Below are 27,523 nucleotides of genomic sequence, written 5' to 3'. Positions count from 1 at the left end.
CAACTCTTTTATACATAAATCTTATTTAGGTTTCCTTGATAATAACATCTGTTAGACATTCATTGAGTCAAATTAAACTAGCCCAATTTTAATGGGATTGCTATTGTTTTATTACAAAATTGTTAGAAAAGTTTGAAGGAGTTTTGCCTCCATAAACTTTTGTTAAAATATTCGCTTTAAAAACGCCAGCCTTAAAAATAATATTACACATTTTAAACAGTAAAGATATAATGAAACAATTGAAATGAACGCTTCTAAAAACCTTATGGATACTTATGAAAAACTGTATGCCTTACCTTTTTATTCTGGCGAGCGGGCGTCAGCCCCACCTGGGAGCCCATCTCAGCCAATATATTCTTTGGCATCGTCACTGTTACAAGTTCACACAACAAACGAAATTCTAATAAAGTACGAGAGTCGCACGTGTTACGGTACAGCCGGGCGGCGTGAGGTGCGCGTCGTGCACGCCGTGTAACGAATGAGAGCGCGCGGCGCACGCGCACCAATATAACGCTGCTGCCGCGCCGCGTGTGACGTCAGCCGGTCTCGCGAATCCGCTCCAAGCCTTCCGCCTGCAGCCGTGGATGCAGCCAATGACGACGACAACCAGAGGTACCGACTGCGCTGCAACCGTAAAGGTTCTTTAATGGATGCTAATGGAATGGGGGGAAGGGATTGTTAGCAATGGAGTTTGGCAGCACCATTGCTAGCAATATACCCTATTAGGTCAACCTCCAGGTGGTTTCCCCTGGAAATCATCGTGAACAATTCTTGTTGAATTTGTCACGATGGGCTAACTGATCTGCTTCATCCTCATCTATCATCCTTCATTGATGCCCCGCCGGTGTATACTGATAGCGCGGGTGGGGTTACCATTCCATTATCACTCATTAAAAAAAAAGATAATGGAATGGTACCCCGCCTGCGCTAGCAGTATACACTGATGGGGAACCAGTTAGGGATGATAGGTGAGAATGAAAAAAACAATTCAGTTAGCCCATCGTGATTAATACATTTGGAATTTAGCACAATGTTTATTTATTTATAAAAGACACACCAACAATATGCTCACAATAATTAAGCAGACAATGTACAATGTTAAAAATAAGTAAAAAGTGAAAAATTACTACTCAAAAATGCTTAAATCTAAATGTTTACTTGAACAAAAACATCTCACTCCTCCCTACCAAGCATAAGGCCATATGAACACATCAATTAAAGGTGTATACAGCTCTCACAGAAAAGCGTCAATGTATACTAAGTAACAATTATACAATTAGAAAAGACCTAACTACCAATCCATATTATTAATAAGCCTAGTAAACTACAGTAAAGAATTACCAAAGATGTCGATATCATGGTCAACGTTTACGGCTTTATTATACGATGATAAAATTCTGTTGAGAGGAGAATTGGATCCTAAGTTAGTACGAGAAGCCTATGTTGAAAATGTGTTAACTATTTTAGCAGTTCTAATATTGAAATTACGTGGTACTATCAAGCGTATATCCTTAACAACGTCAGGTATCAAAATAAGGCCATTTAAAATCTTGAATAACATTATAAGATCTATAACCTTTCTACGCTGACTCAGTGACTTCATCTCGGAGAATTCCAGACGATCAGCATAAGATGCAGTTATTGGACATAATTTATCTTTGTAAGCCAAGTAACGTGTGAAACTTCTTTGCACTCTCTCAATACGATCATTACATACATTGATATTGGGGATTCTATATCAGAGAAGCATATTCAAGTGTACTGCGTACGTATGCGTTATAAAGTATTTTTAATGGCCTAACACCTTTAAATCCTTTACAAGTTCGTTTAAGAAATCCGAGCATTTTATTGGCTTTCTTAACTATATTATCAATAGGTCCATTAAGTGATAGTTTTGAATCCAGTATCATACCATATCGCTAGCAACAGGGTCCTTAGTCTCCAATACTAACAATCCCTTGCCCCCAACCATAAGGATTGTAGTTCTTTATCAGTCAATAGGGTCGACACCGATGGTGTGGTGGTTGAACAGACCGGCACATTTTCCTACGGTCGCGGGTTCAATTCCCGCGCAATACAAACCACTATACTCATTAGTGTAATTGTTTGTATTGGTCTGGGTGGACACCATTTTTTTTATTTCACTAATACGTATACATGCAGCTGCAATAAAAGTATATATGTGAATCTACCAGTTCCTAGGCAGGCTACATTATAATAAAGTCAGGTCAGTTAGCCCATCGTAACAAATGCCACTAGAATTAACCACGATAGTTTCCAGGGGGAACCACGTGGAGGTCGACCTGACAGGGTGTATTGCTGGCAATGGGTCAGTTTTTTTTTTAATGGATCATAATGGCATAGTAACCCCGCCTGCGCTATCGGGATACGCTGACGGGGCACCAATGAAGGATGATAGGTGAGAATGAAGCAGGTCAGTTAGCCCATCGTGACGAATTCAACAAGAATTGTTCATGATGCTTTCCAGGAGGAACCACGTGGAGGTCGACCTAATAGGGCATATTGCTACCAATGGGGCAGTCAAACTCCATTGCTAACAATCAGTTTCCCCCGGCAATGGGTCAGTAGGGGGGAAAGGGATTGTTAGTAAAGGGGTCTAATGAATCTATTGCTAGCAATACACCTAATCAGGTCGACCTCCACGTGGTTCCCCCTGGAAACCATCGTGATTAATCCTTGTTGAATTCGTCACGATGGGCTAACTGACCTGCTTCATCCTCACCTATCATCTCTCACTGGTGCCCCGCCAGTGTATACCAATAGCGCGGACGGGGTTACCATTCCATTATCACCCATTAAAAAAAAATGGGTCAGTTAGGCATCATTACCATCGATCCCTTTCCCCCAAACAAACACACTTTCAAATTATTTAATATATTAGAAGGATTAATCAAGATTTATTGATATTATGAATCTAGATTTACTCTGTTTACATTCGAGTAATGTTTCCATTTTCACCTTAAACTCGAACGAATATTAATTATGGAAATATAACAAATAGCTCTCAATAACAATTTATTAGGAAAAGTTTTTTTTATACAACTTAGAATGGAAAACAAGCTGACGGCCCACCTGATGGAAAGTGATAACCGTCGCCTATAGACACGAGCAGTACCATGGATATAACAGAGTGTACTGTTTCGCCCATGATACCTTCCATGCGTTGCCATTCCTGAGGACTCAGGTGTTATTCCTTTGTACCCAGTAAATTCACGCCATATCTCACCCTTCAAATCGAAATACAGCCATGCAAACACAACTGCTTCACGGTTGAAACACGAATGGGACAGAGGTAATCAAGCAATCGACTTTTGTGCAAAGTCTCCCTATGGTAACAAGTAAAAGTACGTAAATATCCCAGTGAGATATACTTTCTATAGGTGAAAGGGTTTTTAGAAAAGACCCAATAGTTTTTGAGTTTCTGCATTACAAACAACTGATCAGAATTTTCATTATTATATACATAAATTAGTCTGTGGGTACTAGCGGCCCCATTACTGGCAATATACCTCGCCAGATTGATTTACATATCATTCCCCTCTAGTAACCATTGCAGTTGTTTATTCTCGGTGAACTCTTCATGACGGGTCACCTGATCCGACTACATCGTCGCCTGGCTGAATGAGCGGTGGCGCTCACTGAAATTGCGGGTAAAAACCAGTATATTCAAAATATAAGCACAGGTGCGTGTATTTGCTTGCGTGTATGACGTCTTGTAGGGCCGAGAAGTCTTGCTAACAGCAAAGCTTGTTGGTCAATATTGCTTGTTTATTATTAATATACAACTAGGAGAATAATTTGGGATTACAATAAACAATATTGGGGAAAGGGGATAGTTAGTAATGGGGATCAAATAGCCCCATTGCTAGCAATATATTCTATCTCACTGGTGCCCCGCCGACGTATACAGAAAGCGCGGGGGAGATTACCATTCCAATATCATCAAAAAAAATATATACAACATTTGAAAAACAATGATAGTTCATAGATCTGGAGATAGATGGCGCCACTATAAAGTAAACACTTTTCAATTGCGAGTAATAATTAAATTTCCTACCTATTTTCTTAAAAAGACTTAAATGTTTTAATAAATTTAAAAGAAAATACATTTAAAGAAGTGTACGGAGGGATAAGTGCCAATAACAGGTATTGTGTTAATGTTTAAAATTTTTTGCAATGAGGGTACTTCATAAAATAAAAGTGCGGGTATAAATGTGACAGTTCAAACGTCACATTAACTGTTTATAGATTGTTAATTTTGCATGTTCTGATAAGTGCAAGTTGGTACAGTGGCGATTGCCTCACTGTCGGCGGAGTTGATTACATTCAGGACATGGACGGTCACGAATGTAATCGGCATCGCCTTTTTTTTATGGAATATTTTTCCTTTTTATAGCATACAAGTATTTAAATAATACTACATCAAAAACAAATGTTTGAAAATTAAACCTCTCATTAACTTACTAATATTGTATTTGCGACAGTTCGTGACGATGGATAGATGAAGGTTTGTTACTCTTTCACGCAGAAACACTGCACGGATTTTGATGTAACTTCACAATGTTATAGGCTATATATTTTTTTCTTACAACATAGGGGGCAAACGAGCATGCGGCTCGCCTGATAGTAAGTGACTACCGTCGCCCATGATCACCCACAACACCAGCGGCATTGCAGGTGTGCTGCCGGCCTTTTAAAAAGGAATACGCTCCTTTCTTGAAGGTTATGTTGTCGTATCGGTTCGGAAATACTACTGCTGGAAGTTGATTCCAAAGAGTGGTTGTGCGTAAAAGAAAGTGCCTTGAAAAACGCACGGTGGAGGACCGCCACTCGTCCAGATGGTTTGGATGAAATTTAAGTTTATGGCGGGTTGTACGATGGTGAAAATCAGCAGCAGGTATCAATCCGAAATATATCAGTAAACACATAGAAATAGTCATAGCATTTAGACATTTTGTAAATTGGTGAATGTATAACTATATTTGTGTGGTAAGTCGACAGAAAAACCTACCATTTGAGAGCTATTCGGCGTGTGCAGCATAAGAGTTTGCCTTTCTAAGTTGTATAAAAAAAAATTCGATGAGTGGTTTTTGACTTTATCAAAAAAAAAAAAGAAAATATTTGATTGTTTGTTGGTAATCCAACAAACAATCAAATATTTTCTTTTTTTAATATTAGTGTAGATATTGATTAGCTTGTGGGGACTAACGGCCCCATTATTTGCAATATACCCCGCAAGATCTCCGTACCATCCCCCTAAAAACCATCGCAGTTGTTAATTCCTGGTGAACTCTTTATGATGGGTCACCTGACCCGACCACATCGTCGCCTGCCACCGCTCACTCAGCCAGCGGAAACCAATACGGCAAGTAAGTTTACCATTTCCGTGTACTTCAGAATATGGTTTGCTTTTAACTACGGAATACTTTTTGATAACTTGTGTTAGGTACAATCTTATTAAAGTTGCTTCGAAAATTGGAAAAATGAGAAAATAACTGTACTTTGAACGGCAACCCCGCCTGCGCTACCGGTATACACTGGCGGAGTACCAGTGAGCGATGATTGAGAAAGATAGACACATTTTGCCCACCGTGACAAATTCGCCGAGAATTAACAATGACATATGATAATTGTTATCTATGAAATTTTGTGTACACTTACTATATGGGATTGAAATAGTCAGGCAGACGAACTCGCGGGTTAAACTAGTATGTTATAAACATAAGTGCATGTATTTGCTTGCATGTATGACGTCTTGTAGGGCCGACAAGTCTTGCTAACAGCAAAGCTTGTTGGTCTATATTGCTCGTTTCTTGTTGACATGCAACTAGCTTGCTTCCATACTCACCTATCATGCCTCACTGGTGCTCAGGTATACCGATACTGTAAACGGGGTTGCCATTCCATTATCATCTATCAAAAATATATACAACATTTGAAAAACAATGATGGTTCATAGATCATCGATAGATGGCGCTACTGCAAAGTATACACTTTTTAATTGCGAGTAATAATTAAATTTCGTACTTATTTTATTAAAAAGACACTTTAAATAAATTTAATAGAAAATACATTTAAAGACGTATAAGGCAGAATAAGTGCCAATAACGGGTATAGTATTAATATTTAATAATTTTTGCAATGAGGGTAGTTCATAAAATAAAAGTGCGGGTATAAATGTAACAGTTCAAACATCACATTAACTGTTTATAGATACAGATTGGTAATTTCGCATGTTCTGATAAGTGCAAGTTGGTACAGTGGACACTGTCTCGGCTTACGCTCCGAAGATGGAATTTTCGATATGATCAGTCGGAAATTTCACTTTCGTGGCGTTTTTTTTTTTTCCTTTACAAGAATATTTGATTAATACTATAACAAAAACAAGTATTTGATAATTAGATTTCTAATTAACTTATTAATACTTTATTTGCGACAGTTCGTGACGATGGACGGATGGAGAGATGCATGTATGAAGGTTACTAATTTCACGCAAAAACACTGCACGGAATTTGATGTAACTTCACAATGTTATAGCTTATATATCAGAATAGCGCATAGGAATGGTCTTAGCATTTAGATATAATGTAAATTGGCCAATATACCAGAGGGAGACTTTGTACAAAAATCGATTGCTTGGGTACCTCTGTCCCATTCGTGTTTCAACCGTGAAACAGTTGTGTTTGCATGGCTGTATTTTGGTTTGAAGGGTGGGATATGGCGTGAATTTACTGGGTACAGAGGGATAACACCTGAGTCCTCAGGAATGGCAACGCATGGGGGGTATCATGGGCAAAACAGTATACTCTGTTATATCCATGGTACTACTCATGTCTATAGGCGACGGTTACCACTTTCCATCAGGTGGGCCGTCAGCTTGTTTGGCATTCTAAGTTGTATAAAAAAAAAAGCAGGGTATCCTGGGTATCAGGTTAACCTCCACCTAGAAACCATGGTACGTGTTCATCACAATGGGTTAACTGCCGTGCCATTTCATCCTCATCTATCATCTCTCACTGGTGCCCCGTCGGCGTATACTGTTGGTCAGATATAGATAGTACAGGCGGGACTGTCCTTCCATTGTCATAAATAAAAAAAAAATTTAGTTACAGAGATAATAACAAGACCATTTAGCATAAAGGAGGACATACACCATTTTTAAACCCGGTTAAATAAAATATCCCTTCAAATAAAGTTGCGGATAGACTGCGCTATTGGTATATACTGGCGGGGCACCAGTGAGGAATGATAGGTGAGAATAAAAGCAGCTCAGTTAGCCCATCATAACGAATACAGTATTAAACACGATGGTTTTCAGGGAAACCGCGTGGAGGTCGACCTGACAGGGCTTGCTAGTAATGGGGCCATTAGTCCCCATTACTTAAAATCCCTTTTCCCCTCTAAAGTGACATGAGTAGCTATTTGGATAAAGATTAATTTATAAAATACAGGATTCAATTGAAATCGTTTGCTATGTCACCATTTTAATATATATTTTTTATATGTATTTATACATGAAAGATATATAAATACAGTCGCGGATTTTTTTCTAAACTTTATAAGAAAAACAATTCCGCCATACATTATTTTCGTCTAACTCTAACGGTTTGTTCATATGCTGCACACGCCCAATAGCTCTCAAATGGCAAGTTTTTCTGTCGACTTACCACACAAATATAGTTATATATTCACCAATTTACATAATGTCTAAATGCTATGACTATTTCTATGTATTTCCTGATATATTTCGGATTGATACCTGCTGCTGATTTTCACCATCGTACAACCCGCCATAAACTTAAATTTCATCCAAACCATCTGGACGAGTGGCGGTCCACCACCGTGCGTTTTTCAAGGCACTTTCTTTTACGCACAACCACTCTTTGGAATCAACTTCCAGCAGTAGTACGAGTATTTCCGAACCGATACGACAACATAACCTTCAAGAAAGGAGCGTATTCCTTTTTAAAAGGCCGGCAGCACACCTGCAATGCCGTTGGTGTTGTGAGTGATCATGGGCGGCGGTAGTCACTTACCATCAGGCGAGCCGCATGCTCGTTTGCCCCCTGTGTTGTAAGAAAAAAATATATAGCCTATAACATTGTGAAGTTACATCAAAATCCGTGCAGTGTTTCTGCGTGAAAGAGTAACAAACCTTCATCTATCCATCGTCACGAACTGTCGCAAATACAATATTAGTAAGTTAATGAGAGGTTTAATTTTCAAACATTTGTTTTTGATGTAGTATTATTTAAATACTTGTATGCTATAAAAAGGAAAAATATTCCATAAAAAAAAAGGCGATGCCGATTACATTCGTGACCGTCCATGTCCTGAATGTAATCAACTCCGCCGACAGTGAGGCTATCGCCACTGTACCAACTTGCACTTATCAGAACATGCAAAATTAACAATCTATAAACAGTTAATGTGACGTTTGAACTGTCACATTTATACCCGCACTTTTATTTTATGAAGTACCCTCATTGCAAAAATCATTAAATATTAATACAATACATGTTATTGGCACTTATCCTTTCGTGCACGTCTTAAAAATAATTTTCTTTTAAATTTATTAAAAGAATATTTTTAAGAAAGTAGGTAGGAAATTTAAATATTACTCGCAATTGAAAAGTGTTTACTTTATAGTGGCGCCATCTATCTCCAGATCTATGAACTATCATTGTTTTTCAAATGTTGTATATTTTTTTTTATGATATTGGAATGGTAATCTCGCCCGCGCTTTTTGTATACGTCGGCGGGGCACCAGAGAGGGATGATGACGATAACCATGCCATTTTCACCCATGTTTTCATGTCTTCCCCTCTCTCCTCCCGGGAGAGTCAGAAGACTTGTCGTCATCGTCGCTGGCGAATCGATAAAGAGTTATTATTTTGACTTTTATCTTTGAACCGAAACATCGCGAATGGTATAAATTTGTTCCGAATTTTTTTAATATACTTAGATACAAATTAGATGTAATTTGATAAAGGTCTACCAATACTAGTATTTTTTACATAAAAAGGAACTTGAATAGAAAAATAAAAACAAATCATCGACAATCGAACTGGGGTCTTATGTTTTCGGGACAGTCCGATTTCCCACCTGAGCTACCCACCCCACCTGAGCGTTTTTTTTTAAATGGAACCTGGCTAAATCGGTTAATCGCAACCAAAATCCCATGCATACTAAATTTCATAGAAATCGTTAGACGTTCCCAATATTATATATATATATATATATATATATATATATATATATATATATATATATATATATATATATATAGTAGTAGATACATACTGTATCACCCATCGTACTCCTCATACGTTGCCATTCAGGAGGACTAACATGATATGCCGCTTCTGTGTAATTTCATTGCCATATCCAACCCTTTAAACTGAAACACAGCCGTGCAAACACAACTGCTTCACGGTTGCTGTCTGCACACTGCTGCCCATCCATTGTGAAGTTACATCAAAATCCGTGCAGTGTTTTTGCGTCCATCGTTAAGAACTGTCGCAAATACAGTATTAGTAAGTTAATTAGAAATTGAATTTTAAAATATTTGTTTTTGATATAGTAATAATTAAATATGCTACAAAAAGGAAAATAATATTTTATATAAAAAAAAACAATGATGGTAGCATTCACGACGGACCATGTCGAGAATTCTACCATCATTGTACTAGCCGAGACAGTTTCCACTGTTCCAGCTTGCACTTATCAGAACATGCGAAATTAACAATCTGTATCTATAAACAGTTAATGTGACGTTTGAACTGTCACATTTATACCCGCACTTTTATTTTATGAAGTACCCTCATTGCAAAAATTATTAAATATTAATACAATACCTGTTATTGGCACTTATCTTTCCGTTTATTTTTTATTTTTTTTCATTTAACAGTTTTCTCTTGTTGGTGCAACTAATTCATGCATCATCTTCCAGCCAGCTCTATCCCAGGCCATATCCTTGATCACCCTATAGGACATGACGCCTAGTGTTTCTTTTATCTGTCCTATGTAGTTATTCCTCGGTCTTCCTCTTCCTCTTTTGCCCTCTATTTTTCCTTCTACTATGCTCTTTAAAAAATCGTCATGTCGTATAAGGTGGCCCAGCACTTTGCCTCTTCTATTCTCTATTATTTTAATTAATGTTCTTTTCTCGTTCACTCTTTTCAGGACTTCCTCATTCGTTAGTTTCGTACACGTCCTTAAATCTATTCTCTTTTAAATTTATTTAAAGAGTTCTTTTAAGAATATGGGCAAGATTATTATTCGCAATTAAAATGAATTTACTTTACAGTGGCGCCATCTATCTTCTGATCTATGAATCGATATTTTTTTTAATGGATGATAATGGAATGGTAACCCCACCCGCGCTATCGGTATACACCGGCGGGGCACCAGTGAAGGATGATAGTTGAGGATGAAGTAGGTCAGGTAGCCCATCGTGACGAATTTAACAAGAATTGTTCACGATGGTTTCCAGGGGGAACCAAGTGGAGGTCGACCTAATAAGGCATATTGCTAGCAATGGGGCTGTCAAACTCCATTACTAACAATCCCTTTCCCCCCTATGAATCATCATTGTTCTCCAAATTTATTTTTTTATGGATGGCATTGGTATGGTAAACCTGTCTTCTACGCTCACGGTATACCTGAGCTCCAGTGAGGCATGATAGGTGAGTATAAAAGCAAGCTAGTTAGTCCATCGTGATGAATTCTATAAGAGTTGACTAAGTAGTTTTTGATATAGTAATAATTAAATATTTTGTAAAAAGAAAAAATGTTTAATAAAAAAATAAATAAAAACGCCACGAGGGTGTAATTTACGAATGATCATGTCGAAAATTTCGCCCTCGAAGCGTGAGCCGAGACAGTGTCCACTGTATCAACTTGCACTTGTCAGAACATGCGAAATTACCAATCTGTATCTATGAACAGTTAATGTGACGTTTGAACTGTCACATTTATACCCGCACTTTTATTTTATGAAGTACCCTCATTGCAAAAAATGTTAAACATTAACACAATACCCGTTATTGGCACTTATCCTGCCTTATACGTCTTTAAAATTATTTTCTTTTAAATTTATTTCAAGAATATTTTTAAGAATATAGGTAATCAATTTAGACATTACTCGCAATTAAAATGTTTTTACTTTACAGTACCGCCATCTGTCTGCCGATCTATGTATCAGTATTGTTTTCCAAATTCAAGATTATTCGCCTAATTCCATTTTAACAAGAAACAAGCAATACAGACCAACAAGCTTTGCTGTTTAGAACGGTCCTACAAAATATCATACGCGCAAGCAAATAAATGCACCTATATTTAACTTTATAATATACTAGTTTTTACTCGCAACTGCGTCCGTGTGACCTTCTCCATCCCATATAGTTATGATTGCCATCTTTAAAATTTGGCAATCTGGACAAGACCTCTGAAAACCATGGATTTTAGAGCCCAGAACCCGGACATATCAACAGGTTCTTTAAACATAGTGTAATGAAAAACAGTTGAGAAATTGTGTTAACTGTCCACTGCCAAACACAGGCCTCCCCCTGTGCGGGGATTTGCCAGGGGTTGCCACACTTCACGATTGCCTTTGGTGATGTTTTAAGAGGGACACTGCTGCCCATCCATTGTGAAGTTACATCAAAATCCGTGCAGTGTTTTTGCGTCCATCGTTAAGAACTGTCGCAAATACAGTATTAGTAAGTTAATTAGAAATTGAATTTTAAAATATTTGTTTTTGATATAGTAATAATTAAATATGCTACAAAAAGGAAAATAATATTTTATATAAAAATAAACAATGATGGTAGCATTCACGACGGACCATGTCGAGGATTCTACCATCATTGTACTAGCCGAGACAGTTTCCACTGTACCAACTTGCACTTATCAGAACATCCGAAATTACCAATCTGTATCTATAAACAGTTAATGTGACGTTTGAACTGTCACATTTATACCCGCACTTTTATTTTATGAAGTACCCTCATTGCAAAAATTATTAAATATTATTAATTTATTTCATGAATACATATACACAGTTTATGTAATTGTAGGTACAGTTTGCTTGATTACAATAGGATTTGTTAAATTATTTATTATTTTAACTCAAGTGGTGTGTTGCTGTACCACTGTCATTATCTGCTTTACACAATTATGCGCATTTCGAAGACATATTATTTAGAAGCGAGCTGAGATTCGTACACAGCTATTGATACTTAATCACGCATTTATTTAAAGTAACTTTTTAACAAAATATTTATAATTATGATATTATTTATTTCTCGCAATTAAAATGTGTTTACTCTACAGTGGCGCCATCTATCCGCCGATCTGTGACTCGTCATTGTTCGGCAAATATTGCTTATTTTGATCCAAGTTTATTATTGTCTGGCACTGAATTCTTAACAAACAATGAAATATATATATATATATGTTTATTTTTCCTGAAAATCTAAAATTTCATTCTTCTTACATAATAAATCATACCTTGTATGTAGCGCAAAATACTCTAACAGGTTGACCTCCACGCGGTCCTCCCTGGAAATTATCGTGGTTAGTTTTTGATGTATTCATCACGATGGGCCAACTGAACTGCTTCATCCATCCACAGAAAACCTAGCGTAATAATAATAGCATTAAATCTTGATGCGGTGTGATCTCTGCGTAGAATAGGCCACCGCTTCCTTTCCCGTGGATGTCGTAAGAGTTGACTAAGGGAGGGCGAGGGATGGGCAGCAGCGTCCTTTTTAAAACATTTCTGAAGCCTAACTGCGGTTGCCAATTCACCTGCAAAAACAACGGCTGAAATATAACCTGGGGGGAAAGGGATTGTTAATAATGGAGACTGAGAATCCCATCGCTAGCAATATACCCAACCAGGTCGACTACCTCGCGGTTCTCCCTGGAAACTATCATGGTAAATTCCTGATGAGTTCATCATGATGAGCTAACTGGCCTGTTTTCATTCTCATCTATCACCCTTCACTGGTGCTCCGCCAGCGTATCCCGTTAGCGCAGGCGGGGTTACTATACCATTTTCACCCATCAAAAAAAAATCCACCTACCCTTTGTCCTTTTCTCAATGTCCTCTACACAAATTGAATGAGATTGCTTTTGTATCACAAATATTCACTGTATTTATTATTTTTTACTTGGTGCAATAAAGTGTAAAATAAATAGATTAAGTAATATAATTAATTTCTGACATTAAGCATCTGTATCGTACCATTTTTTTATTTTTTTAATATTCTCATGCCTTTTTTTATACGACTTAGAATGGCAAACAAGCTGACGGCCCACCTGATTGAAAGTGGTAATCGTCGCCTATAGACATGAGCAGTACCATGGACATAACAGTACACACACACATACTGTTTTGCCCATGATACCGTCCATGCGTTGCCATTCCTGAGGACTCAGGTGTTATTCCTATTTATCTAAACAGGTCCTAGGTCTTCCTATCACCAAGATGATTTTTACTTGATTACCACCCGCTTATATCGAAAAAATCTTTTTATATCTGAACACATACGTTCGTATATAAAAAGATTTTTTATTTACGTACTTATTTATTTATTACGTACGTATACCTTCAAACTTCAAGTTTTAAATAATAATAAAGTTTCTGCTACGACTAGTCCGTTTCCTTTTTCAAAAAGCATAATTTATTACGATATAACCTGCCTGTGATCTGATACATTCATATACATGGATTGTGTAGTTAAAGTTTGTAAATAAGCAGAGGGCCCGTGACTTCGCGACACGGGAAATCCTAGTGTGAAATCTTGGGAACAAAATGTGTAATTGTTACATGTTTGTTTGGATTTAAATAAATATTAATATTATTATATTATCATTCTTTGTTTTAATTTATAATATTATATCTTTTAAAGACACGAACCAAATAAAAAAAAGGTGTTTAATACACTATTATTATACTTTTATGCAGTTATACATACGTAAAAGTGAATTAAAAAAAATGGGATCCACCCAGACCAATACAAACTACTACACTAATGAACATAGTGGTTTGTATTGCGCGGGATTTGAACCCGCGGACATAAGAAGATGTGCCGGTCTGTTCAACCACCACACCACCGGCTCCGTCTCTATAGACACATAAAGAACGCTACCCTTGCGGCCGCAGTGTAAGCGGTAGGCGTGGAGCGGATTCACGGGACCGACTGACGTCACACGCGTCCGCGTCACGCGACGTCATATTGATGCGCGTGCGCCGCACGCACTAAGTTCGAATTTCATAACTATATGAAATATTTAACTGATCGTACAGACATTATTAATTTAAAAATGTATTTTACTACGAGTGTTTGACAATTTACTACTATTATTATTGCTATTCAGTCACGCTTAAACTGCTTACGGATTCAAATGGAATTTAGTTTTTTATCACACGGCAAAAACTACACAAGGAAAAAATAAATAAGTAGAGTAAAGGTTCAGATGGAATGGTAACCCCGCCTGCCGCCTGCCGCTGGCGGGGGGACCAGTGAGGGGTGACAGGTGAGGATGAAGGCAGACCAGTAGGCCCGTAGTGATCAATTGAACAAGAATTAACCACTATGGTTGTCAGGGGGAACCGCGTGTAGATCGACCTGATAGGGTGTATTGCTAACAATGGGTGTGTTAAACCTCATTACTAATAATCCCTTTCCCCCCAAAATAACACGTTATATACATTATGATATGTATTTTATTAATATTGGCATTAACCATATTGTGAATTCAAGTTTATCAGAATGGCTTATTAACAGACTAATTAATAATTAATGTAAGTAAAAATCTATCTTTTATGCAACTTAGAATGGCAAACAAGCTGACGGCCCACCTGATGGTAAGTAGTAACCGTCGCCTATAGACATGAGCAATACCATGGACATATTAGAGTATACTGTTTCGCCCATGATACCGCCCATGCGTTGCCATTCCTGAGGACTCGACAATCTCTCGAGCAATCGACTTTTGTACAAAGTCTCCCTTTGGTAATTAATCTAAAAAGGTACATACATATCTGCTTTTTAATTTCTTTTTCTACGCACTATAAAGATTATTGACTTCTGGTGAGTTCTATAAGTTATAAAATGCATAATTGGTGCCGTGTCATGGACGCCGGCATCGTAATGTTTCCACTAGTAGTGGGTACCTATTTCATTCATCAACATCGACACCAATTAAGGTGAATATGTTTGAATAAATTACTCATAACGTTTTCTATTGAACTTATGCACGTTAATGACATTGTATATAGGGGGGAAGGGATTATTAGTAATGGGAAAGGTAGTCCCTTAGTAACGGCAAAGTTGGTCCCCATTGATATCAATGTATCCTACCAGGTCGTCCTCCACGCGGTTCCACCTGGAAACTATCGTGACTAATTTATCGTTGAATTAGTCACGATGGATTAACTAAGCTGCCTTTTTAAAGCGATGGGATTTGTAGAATGTAAATGTTTATTAATACACTAATTCTTAAAAGAAAAGGATAAATACAAGTACAGAAGGAGAACAATAGAAAACATAAAAAAGGTATAAGTATCAAGACGACATGTATGTACGCGCCAACAACAACATTCCTCCATATACGCATGCGCGGCCTGCGCGCGCAACCCGTGGACGCCGAGCGCCTGCGCGTCCTGCGCGCGCTTTGGTACAACAAACGAGCTGCGTGCGCGACCGATCGGAGTAAGCTGGCGGGGCACCAGTGAGGGATGATAGGTGAGGATGAAGCAAGTCAGTTAGCATATCGTGATAAATTCAATAAGAATTATTCACGAAGATTTCCAGGGGGATCATGTGGAGGTCGACCTGATGGGGTATATTGCTAGCTATGGGGTTGTTAGAGCCCCAATATTAACTATCACTGCCTGGATTAGCTTAGGTATACATAAATAAAATAAGTTTTAAATTGATCGTCTGTCCATTCACATCTTTAAACTGAACAAAGTCACTTCCAAAAAAGACATATTCTTACGGTTAAAGTTCGAACGCAACAGCAGTTGTTTCAAAAGTTTCGTGTCATTTATCTTAATCATAGATAAATTGGGCTCGATCAATATTAATAACATAGCCCGAACTAGAGCCATATCCATAACCAAGGGGAACCACGTAGAAGTCGATCTGATAGGGTATATTGCTAGCAATAGGGTTATTAGAACCCATCACTAACAATCCCTTTTCCCCACAACACCAGGGGTGGCACGTGCGCGTTGTCCACACTGAAAAAACCATAACCGTTTTAAAGAGTTCCATATTTTAGCCTTTAGGGAAAACCTCAGCAGGGAGATCATTTCACAGCTTGAATGTTCACGGTAAAAAAACCTTTGAAATTGCACTGTACGCGACAATCTTCCCAAGATTCAAGCGTGTGAGGAAGAATTCCCTGTTGATGGGGATGGTAAAAGGTAATGCGTCAAAGCTGTAGGCGTCATTTCAAATAATTCCTCCGAACACAATCCTTTATACAAGCTGTAGAAAACATATAATACTATAATATATATGTGTTATAATTTAGCATTAGTACTACTCAGATTGGTATAATAATTTTTTTTTCGTAATTTCTTTAAGTATATCAACAGCATCTCGAGTCGATAGACAAGACAAGACCAGAGGGAGACTTTGTACAAAAGTCGATTGCTTGGGTACCTCTGTCCTATTCGTGTTTCTACCGTGAAGCAGTTGTGTTTGCACGGCTGTGTTTCGATTTGAAGGGTGGGATATGGCGTGAATTTACTGGGTACGGAGGAATAACACCTGAGTCCTTAGGAATGGCAAAGCATAGGGGTACCATGGGCGAAACAATATACTCTGTTATGTCCATGCTACTGCTCATGTCTATAGGCGACGGTTACCACTTTCCATCAGGTGGGCCGTCAGCTTGTTTGCCATTCTAAGTTGTATAAAAAAAAAAAAAGTACAAACACCTATACATACATTTTCAATACACAATCGGGACTTAACGTGATGACAAAACCTTTGCAGGTAAATTATACCTACATACCTACTTCCTTATTACCGACGTTTACGCCCTATACTCATATAGTACACAAAATAATGAATTAATAATTAAAAATGTAAAATCGTGAATAATACATATTAGAAGACAGTTGATAAACAATTGAAATGTGAAGGTAAATCTTTCAGTGATACAGGCGTTCTGAATTGCAACACCTGCGGCCTGTCGCCAATAGAGCCGAGAATAACTCGAGGCGGCTCTAACTGGTTACAAGCGGTTCGGACATACTCGTATTATAGGACCGACGGCCCCGGCGGGCCAAACGGAAAGCGTGCGGCCGTCTGGCAGCGGACATTTGAGCGCCACTGTACATCAGAATAAAATTTTGTAGAAAGCTTCATTCCATTTTTTTTTTCTCACTTACTCTTCAATCTTGCTGATTACTCTGTTTGAGTCATTGATTGTTTCAATTGCTTTTTTTTTTATTTTATTTTTTACAACACAGAGGGCAAACGAGCGTACGGCTCACCTGATCTAAGTGACTCACCCATGATCACCCACAACACTAACGGCGTTGCAGGTGTGCTGCCGGCCTTTTAAAAAGGAATATGCTCTTTTCTTGAAGATTATGATACAGTTTATGCTCTTCTAATACTTAATTGTTTGTTTCAGTAATATTTAATTTTTATTTATTTATTTAATATATTATATGAATGTTTATATTAGTTTAATTATATGTTAATAATATATGAATATATTAAGTATTAATTTTTATATTTCCTCAATTAAATAATGCATCATTTACTTATCCTCAGTTTGCCTAATGCTTGACTGATAGAGAACTTCTTCCAGTGAAAAGGGATGATAGGTGAAGATGAAAGCAAGTCAGTTGGGCTATCATGATGAATTTCACAAGAATTAGTCCAGATTTCCAGGGAGGCACAGAGGTCGACCAAATAAGGTATATTGCTAGCAATGGGGCAGTAAGGTGCCTTTACTAGCAACCCCTTTGCTCTCTGTATACATGGGTAGGTGACTCGAATCTGTCCTGTACACAGAAGAATTACGGACTCGAATCTGTCCGTAATTCTTCTGTGTATGGCCCTTTCAAATTGGTGAAGGCGTTAACTCATTAGTCGATCTAAGCGTGACGTTCCTTGTATTTAGACCTCGCATTCCCTTGTCATCATCATCACGTGGACGGTTAATGGATGAAATAATGATGTTGACGATGATTCTCGTGTCACGATGTTGTTCACGCTAATCTTCGATTCCGCAAAATTATACAATGCAATATCCTATTAATATGTAAAATGCGAAAATTTGGAAAGTTGGATGATTGGATGGATGTATTGCAGACGTAACCGCCGCATCAGGCGGCCCGTATGCTTTTTTGTCACCTCGGTGGTATAAAAAAAAAGTTAAAAATAATATTTCTTACTCTCTCACTCAAAATCTACTAAATATTTTTTAATGAAATTTGATACACGGATAAGACATAACTTTTTACGTAGGAAATTTTACATACTAATTCACGTGGGCGCAGTCGTCGGATAAAAATAGTGTTTAATAAGTATTCCTATTATTTATTTATTTTTATTTATTTATTTATTTAACAAATTATTATATTTTAGGCATATTAATTACCTTAGATTATCATTGGCCGTGTGATCCCAGTATAGAATGGGCCACTCCCACTAATCCTATGAAATAGACCAATTCTAGACAACGTATCAAAATGAAACATACACCAGATTTTAAGTTCTCTCGCGTCACAGTCACTCATCACTAAGTATCACGAAATGATCCCGAAACTAGTCGAGCTTTTTCGATCTAATTTCACCGTAAGTTGAACCGGTACCTATTACATTAAAACAATAGAGATGCGTGTTAATTTAGAATTTGTTAAATAATAATATAAAAACTATAAATAATACCTATATGTGGCCTATACTCCTTACTAGGGGGAAAAGGATTGTTAGCAATGGAGTTTGACAGCCCCATTGCTAGCAATATACCTTATTAGGTCGACCTCTACGTGGTTCCCCCTGAAAACCATCGTGAACAATTCTTGTTGAATTCGTCACAATGGGCTAACTGACCTGCTTCATCCTCACCTATCATCCTTCATTGGTGCCCCGCCGGTGTATACCGATAGTGCGGGTGGGGTTACCGTTCCATTATCATCCATTTATACTCCTTACTGGCAAAATTATAGGCTACCAAATTAAAATTGTCCCAACCGTACCCAGTGTGTCGTACTCGTTTCTATTCAGCCAATATTTCGTTCCCGCCGATAGTGGGCAAGCGTGGTCCGAGGATAGTTGATTGATTGATGTAACTAAGTTCGTTGATGGTGATTAAATGTTGCCGATTTATTGACGACTAGCTGATGCCCGCGTCTTTGTCCGCCTGGTATTTGTTATTCCTGTTTAGTATATATCGATCGATAGGGGGGAAGGGATTGTTAGTAATGCGGACTACCAGTCCCTCTATTAGCAATATGCCCCATAAGGTACCAGAGGGAGACTTTGTACAAAAGTCGATTGCTTGGGCACCTCTGTCCCATTCGTGTTTCTACCGTGAAGCAGTTGTGTTTGCATGGCTGTGTTTCGGTTTGAAGGGTGGATTATGGCGTGAATTTACAGGGTACAGAGGAATAACATTTGAGTCCTCAGGAATGGCAACGTATGGGGGGTATCATGGGCGAAACAGTATACTCTGTTGTGTCCATGATACTGCTCATGTCTATAGGCGACGGTTGCCACTTTCCATCAGGTGGGCCGTCAGCTTGTTTGCCACTCTAGGTTGAATAAAAAAAAAGGTCGACCTATACGTGATCTGCCCTGGAAATCATCGTGCTGAATTCCTGGTGTATTCATCACGATGGGCTAACTGACTTACGTTTTCATTCTCACCTATCATCCCTTACTGGTATCTAGCCAGTGTATACCGTTAGCGCAGGTAGGGTAACCATTTCATTACCATCAATTAATAAAAAAGTATGTACCTACCTGTTTATTATGTCTGGGAATAATGGACCAAAATCAACAAATGACGTGTCGTTCTCACTCTTTGCCTTAAGTCAAAATTACTTTACTTAAGTAGGTTGTGTACTAAACTGTATAAGTTACTATAATTTTTTAACTATTCCATGGGAACTCTTTAATTTACTGTGATTAAAAGTATCTAAAATGTTGACCGGGAATGTGAGGTACCACCATGCAAAATTTCATTTAAATCGGTCCCACAGTTTAGGAGATTAACCTGTACAAACAAATTGTGAAACAAAAAATTAGAAAAAATCTGGATGTATTCTATTTCACTTCTAACATGCCTTTTTTGGTTTTTAGTGTTTTTTTTTTTCTATGTACAGACAATCGACCTCTACAGTTTTATTGTATGTATATATAGGACTAAATAGACACTCGGGCTTTGTAACACACTAGTCGCTAACTGGTATGCGATCCACAATTAGGTAATTAATATAGTTCAGAGGCGCCGTTTGATATACTTTGGCCTAGAAGTGAGTTAGAAAAGGACAAACATAATATCTGTTATTGCTGTTACTGTTACGCGATAGTAACAGGTACCAATATATCTAATGTAATGTCTATGGTGTCCCTCACGCGTTGCCATTCCAGAGAACTATAGTATTCCTTATTGCTCATAAAACTATGGCCTCTGTACCTTGTAATTTCATTGCCCATACACACACCTTTCAAATAGAAACAGAGCAATGCATGCACAGCTGTTCAACTGCAGACGCACGAAAAGAAAAACCTAAAATAGATTTTTTTTTGATGGGTGAAAATGGTATGGTAACCCCGCCTGCGTTAACGGGATATGCTGGCGGAGCACCAGTGCAGGGTGATAGATGAGAATGAAAACAGGCCAGTTAGCCCATCATGATGAATTCATCAGGAAATAATCATGATAGTTTCCAGGGAGAACCGCGAGGAGGTCGATCTGGTTGGGTATATTGCTAGCAATAGGATTCTGTCTCCATTACTAACAATCTCTTCCCCCCCACCCCTCCTTAAAATAGAATGGTGAACGATCCCTGCATGTGGAAGTAGTTTAAAAATAAGGAAATCTCGCCGCTGATCATACTTATTTAGGTTCGCCGTCGTCACGGCCGGCAGTCGTTGGACAATAGCTCGGCAACCGGAGACCAAATCGAGCCAAGGTGATGGTTAGGATATAGGGCATCAACAGGAAGAAGGCGATTGTCCGCGCAAGGTTAAGAGGTTAATAATATAGCTGCCGCTACATGTGACACGACATGGATACTGTAGGTGGGTCGACGTCTCGACTGATTATATTAATACATTTAAAGAAGTAGCCAATGCCCACAAGGATTTCTAGTTCACGCGACTTCCTTAGAGTTTGTATAAAATTTGTTTTTCGTAAGAATATCTTTTATTGAGAAATCATCATCAGCTATCATTCGTCTATAGGAGAGGCTTATGTCGTACTGGACAAATAAGACTGCCATATTATTGAGTAAATTTACTAAAACGTTACCTTTATACATCTCGAACGTCTAATTAGGTAGGGAGAATAAATAATGAAAAGCAAACTAAATTTATAAATAATTTTATTACAAAACATTATAACACAGCCTCGCCAAACAAGTGCACAGACGTTTTACACAGTCACAAGGAAGCGTAATCCTTTCCTTTAATGAAACTTATTTACACAAAATTCATTTATTTAATATTAAAATCTTTCTTATCAGATATAGACATCTGTTCAAATTCAAAATTAATTGGATCATAAACAATTACAGACAAACACTAGTATTTACTACATGTACATAGATATGGCATATTATATTTAATATTGCGCATACATAAATATATGTATATAAATATATGTATATATATATATATATGTGTATATATATATGTATATATATATATATATATATATATATATATATATATATATATATGTATATGTGTATATGTATATGTGTGTTTAAGGGGCATGGAGGGAATGGGCTGTGGCCACCCCAGGATACGAGCAGTGCATTCAGTTGTGCTGAATGAACCGCTATATAGAAATGTCTGAGATATTTGGGTTATTTAAAGAGACACGCCTCGTCTGGAAAATAATCTAAAAGTGATTGGTGTAAAAACAAAATTGAACACGAAAAATACTGGCGCTAGGATGGTAGATTTATGTTTTTGTTGATTATTTCGTAATTAAACATAACTTGAAGCAAAATTTCTAAATTAGCGAATAAGTTTATTTAATTTTTACCGATATAGTAATAATTTAACATAACTTTTGTCTTTATTCTCTTGTACTATAAAACTTGGTTAAAAATATACACATATTAGCAAGGAACATTGTGATTGTTGGAATGCAGTGTCCCAGTCTTTTGCGCAACTGCTGTATCCCCCCCTTTCCTTTCCCACATAAGTCCCTTATTCCTCTCATTTAATAATTTCCTTTACGCATTTCCAACGTTCCCTTCCTTTTTTTCTCAATCCTCCCTTCCAAACCGTACGTAGCGGAAACCACCAACAAATGCATTAACAAAGAGGGTTGACGTCAGGCAGGCGGCCGGTCGTAAAACTATAAGCCAAATCCTTTAGTAATATGGATAAAACTATATTAGGCCGACCCCAAATAATAATTGGGATAAGGTAATGATAATATAATTTAATTATGAAAAAATGGCGTATTATGGGGGTAGGAATAACTAGTAGACAAAGCAGTGTAGCGTTCTAAAGCTATACGCCAATGCACAAATGACACGTGCATATGCATCACATCATACAAAAATAATAATATTACACTTAGATAAACCATACAACCATAGAGATCCAGTATTGAATTGTCTATGGTTACAAAAGGCTAGCCAATGGTAAAATATTTTCAATAATACTGCTTTAGTTTTAAAGCTTTCTTTGTGACTTATCAATCACATCATAGAAATAGAATAGCACCAGTAAAATTTGACCAAATTATACATAATACATTATAATTTCCCTTTTAAACATACAACACACTAGACATCACCAAATATTATCACCCTTCTATAATAATTATCAATAATATATTTTTGTAGAAACATTTGTATCAAAACTGTGACAAATTTATAATACAACATAATAATAGTTTAATCCTAAATAATTCGTTCTCATTAAGACGTGTATAATGAAAAATTATAAATCATAATTAATTATAAATAATGAAAAATATAATCAAAATATTGGGGGAAAGGGATTGTTAGTAATGGAGACTGAGAATCCCATTGCTAGCAATATACACAACCAGATCGACCTCCTCGCGGTTCCACTGGAAACTATCATGGTTAATTCCTGATGAATTCATCATGATGGGCTAACTGGCCTGTTTTCATTCTCATCTATCACCCTTCACTGGTGCTCCGCCAGCGTATCCAGTTAACACAGGCGGGGTTACCATACCATGTTCACCCATCAAAAAAAAAAAAAACTATGCGGTTCAGTTAGGTTACAAAGTTTCATTAAAATTTCCATGCGTGCAGAAATCAATGGCGGGATTTTAGGCTATACCAACTAATATAAACACCATAGATAGACAATATATTTAATTGACGTTATATAATTTCTTGTCATATTTTTATACCATATTTTATTTTCGATCTAACATTATGTCGCAATACAGGGGAGATCTATGGAGAAGGACTCTATGCCATGTAGTCACAGCATAAAATTGGCTACCATTCCTTTCACGTGGGTGTCGTAAGAGGCGATTAAGGGAACTCAATGATCGAGGTATGAGCAGCAACGTCCCTTTTGAAGATTAACTGCGGTTACCAATCTACCTACAAAGTGTGGCAACTACTGGTAAAATCCCCGACGAATGGACAGAGGTGTACAAAGTCTCCCTCTGGTATTTATTTATTTAAGGAACACCAACAGCATATTATTCACTACCGAACATAGTCTGTCCCCCCCTAGAATGCCATAAGGAACTGTTGTAAGCCACCAATGCATTTTAGGTCGTCGCTCCATCTAATGGGAAGTCGACTTACAACGTATTTGCATGTACAGGGTCGCTTCTCGAGAATCGTTCGTCTATTCTGAAGTTATAAGGTCAACCTATGGCATCTTTTCTGATTCTATCAAGTAATTAAATTTCCAATATAGCCCTCTTGGGGGGAAAGGGATTGATAGTAATGGAGACTAAAAATCCCTTTGCTAGCAATATACCCAACCAGGTCGACCTCCTCGCGGTTCCCCCTGGAAACTATCATGATTAATTCCTGATGAATTCATCACGATGGGCTAACTGGCCTGTTTTCATTCTCATCGATCACCCCTCACTGGTGCCTCGCCAGCGTATCCCGTTAGCGCAGGCGGGGTTACCATTCCATTTTCATCCACCAAAAAAAAAAAATATAGCCCTCTTTATAAAACATAATAATTACACATAATAATTAAATAAAAAATACTCATTTAATGACATTTAATAATTTAATTGCATTTTAATGTTTATCAAACACAAGGCACGCTGTGGTCGCCTATAAATGTAAGAACAGTTAGATCTAATCTGCCAGTGTATTGTATTGAAATGTTTCGCTGTATCTTATGTTGGTGATCCTATAAATAAATAAATAAATAAATAATAACCATTTGAATGTTTAAAAATTAAATATTTAAAAAAGCGAATGTCAATAATCAAATTATACATCATAATATAATAGCAATATTTAAAATAATTTATTTTTATTAAATATAACAGTAATAATTACATATATTTACAAATTATTCAAATATAATGATAAGAACACCAATTACGACGTGGACAATGTTTATACTTGCATGCATTCTGCTTCAATATATTAATTTTTCATTGAAACATATTTAAAAAAAAAAACATTTAAAAAAAAATAATTACAATAATTTTATATTTTATTACTCCTTCTGCCTATCAATGTTTTCTATTACTTTTTTTATAAGTTAAAAAACGGCCTTACTGATAAAAGTTTGTAAACACAATTTTGACATTTTCATTAAAACAGAACTGTCATTGAATAAAATTTAGATACAACAAATATTAGAAATAAAAATTACACAGTTGAATAAAACTAACACTCTTGATAGGCAGGTACTACCTACGTTAATATTTTTAACTGATATGTTTAGAGTACTATGGATTAAAATTCGAATAAAAAAACAAAAAAAATAAAAATAAAAGACATCAAAGCAAATTACAAATTCGTCGAAAACGAAAAAGTTTTCTTCAGTCAATTCGGTAGGCAAATAAAATTGTATATCTAATAAAACGCACAATTAATGTAATATTATCCGGCTCGAAGGGCGATACGGTATATTGGACTGCACGTATGTACAAACCACAGTATTATTTTGTATGATTAGTCGTGACTATCATTTGCTTACGTAATGAATGTATGAGTTATGATCATGTACATAGACACGATTTGCCACAGTATCATTAAACTCCGAGTAGTGTTTCAATATTACAGTTTAGAGAACAACCAACTGCATTTTTTCAATAAACCATACCGTCATCAATTAAAACTTCCTAAATAATTTTTAATTCATTTAACATTTTCATTCTTGCACTCATAAATTTCTTTCACTGTACATACATAAATTTATAATATATACAATACGTTAGTTACGATGTATAGGAATATTTTACAGTACCATAGACTAAAATGCGTGATACACAGTCAAGAACTAGCCTTTCTGCTGAAACAACCTTTCTGGCTTCAAATCACGTCGTAGTCACTTTTAAACTTTCGTATCATATGGTTTGTCCAGTCTCAGTAAGAATTCAAAAAAGTTATGCATAAATCCTAAATAATATGACGTGGACGCCTAGATAAAGCGAACATTTTGACACAGGTGACCTTGGCGAGGAGTAGGTTTCAATCATGTATCCCACATTTAACGTATAGGAATGTGTCATCACTGACCGTCATGGCCAGTCTATCAATCATTCATTACTCCATGTACATGCCCTTACTGCAAGTATAGACGAGTCACTACTCAGTAGCCCACGTCCCTACTGCCAGTATACCAATACTCGTAATGGAGACACGGGGCACGGGGAACCAAGCGGGGTTTATCTACCACTTACTGGTCCACGTGCGCGGTGACGTCACGGCTACGTCACAAGAGCGGGAAGTGCGTGTCGGCGTTGTGGTGGATGGCGCTAGTGAGCGTTGCGTACAGTGCGTGTGCGCGAGCGGGCGCGGGCAGCATCGCTAGTACGCGGGCCTCCGCTGCGGTCGTGCCCTCCGCACCAGTATACCGGGCTACACGGGCCATCGCTGCTGCACTTATCTATATGTACAAAACGATTTCTTACTACAGCATACAACTGGGTACAGACTTCTAAATTTGAATGTATGGCGTATGAGGATTTTCGAACTTCCATAAAAAACGATTCCTATACAATGCGTAAAATATTATACCGCCGTACATGCAATATGCAATACTCTATGATGTCCAAAGACGTGTCTATGGACATCATAGAGTAATGTCAGCGTTCGTGATTCACTGTTCATCCCAAAGGTTGACAACTAGAGAATGCTATTAAGTACGCCTTTTGTACCCAGTAACTACACTGCCACATCCAACTTTTAAACCGATAATAAACTGGCATAGCTAGTTGGCGGCAAATGTGTTTTCTGGTAAGATGATGCAATATTTTATAAGTGATTTTTAAAAAGAGATTACTCAAAAATTTAACAAATTTAAGAAAAATATATATAAATTATGTATTAGTACCTGGAACTCATCATCTTCATCGACGGCTCGACTCTCCGACGCCTTTGTAGGGCGCCGTTGTGTGACGCATAACTGTGACAAAGATTCATACGAGCATAAATAGTTTAATTTTGCATATATATACATATATAATTCCCAAGGAAAGTTGATGTCAGGTAGGCGACCGATCGTAAAAAGTATGTTGGTATGTGCGTGTGTGGGTGTGTGTGTGCGCGTGTGTGTGCGAGTGTGTGCGTGTGTGTGTGTGCGTGTGTGTGCGTGTGTGTGTGTGCGTGTGTGTGTGTGTGTGTGCGTGCGCGAGTGCGTGTGTGCGTATGTGCGTAAATTCGTGCGTTCGTGTTTGCGAGCGTGGATGCGAGCGTGAATGCGTGCGAGGATGCGTGCGTGCGTAATTGCGTGCATGCGTGTGTGTATGTATTTGTGTATATCTTACAAATATAATAAAATTCTACATACACGAGATGTGTACATGAGAGATATTTAAAAAAAAATATAAGGGATATTTAAAAAAAAATGATAGTCAATAGTTGCCAAAATATTAACATTTATTTTTTAATTTAATATTTTTCTATGAATCTACTGCAGAATTGAAATCTGATAAGAAAGACTCGCAAGAAAATCGACAGTTACACTTTTAAATCTCTGTTGTGTCTGAAATTTTGTTAGAGGATCTTTTTTTTACAACATTAAGGGCAAACAACCATACGGCTCATCTGATGGTAAGTGAGTGAAGAATTGCTAAGTTA

At 37.3% G+C, this 27,523-nt stretch overlaps 2 protein-coding genes across 14 annotated transcripts in view; both read right to left on the bottom strand.

The window, feature by feature from the left end:
- LOC113518757 (proton-coupled amino acid transporter-like protein CG1139) overlaps nucleotides 1-488 on the bottom strand; it is a 93,334-nt gene extending 92,846 nt beyond the window's left edge. The window contains exon 1 of the mRNA XM_052896614.1: nucleotides 297-488. Within this exon, the coding sequence (XP_052752574.1) occupies nucleotides 297-365 (69 nt within the window). The 5' untranslated portion in view covers nucleotides 366-488. The remainder of the gene's footprint in view (nucleotides 1-296) is intronic.
- Nucleotides 489-490: 2 nt separating this feature from the next.
- The window catches only part of LOC113516347 (intermembrane lipid transfer protein VPS13B), a 124,474-nt gene continuing 97,441 nt past the window's right edge, over nucleotides 491-27,523 (bottom strand). For 9 of the 13 annotated variants that reach the window (XM_052896600.1, XM_052896612.1, XM_052896609.1 and 6 more), the window contains 2 exons: nucleotides 26,778-26,849; nucleotides 21,600-26,330 (listed from right to left, as the gene is read on the bottom strand). In XM_052896600.1, the coding sequence (XP_052752560.1) occupies nucleotides 26,157-26,330; nucleotides 26,778-26,849 (246 nt within the window). In that variant the 3' untranslated portion in view covers nucleotides 21,600-26,156. Of the gene's footprint in view, nucleotides 625-12,813; nucleotides 12,835-21,599; nucleotides 26,331-26,777; nucleotides 26,850-27,523 lie in introns of those variants that run through there. The other 4 variants (XM_052896604.1, XM_052896608.1, XM_052896605.1 and 1 more) reach the window with 4 other exon arrangements.

This window comes from Galleria mellonella, unplaced genomic scaffold (assembly GCF_026898425.1).
Source record: "Galleria mellonella isolate WM207_F2 unplaced genomic scaffold, CSIRO_AGI_GalMel_v1 utg33, whole genome shotgun sequence".
NCBI classification, from domain to species: Eukaryota; Metazoa; Arthropoda; class Insecta; order Lepidoptera; family Pyralidae; genus Galleria; species Galleria mellonella.
The sequence above is the reverse complement of the archived record's forward strand: the minus strand, read 5'-3'. Positions and strand labels throughout refer to the sequence as shown.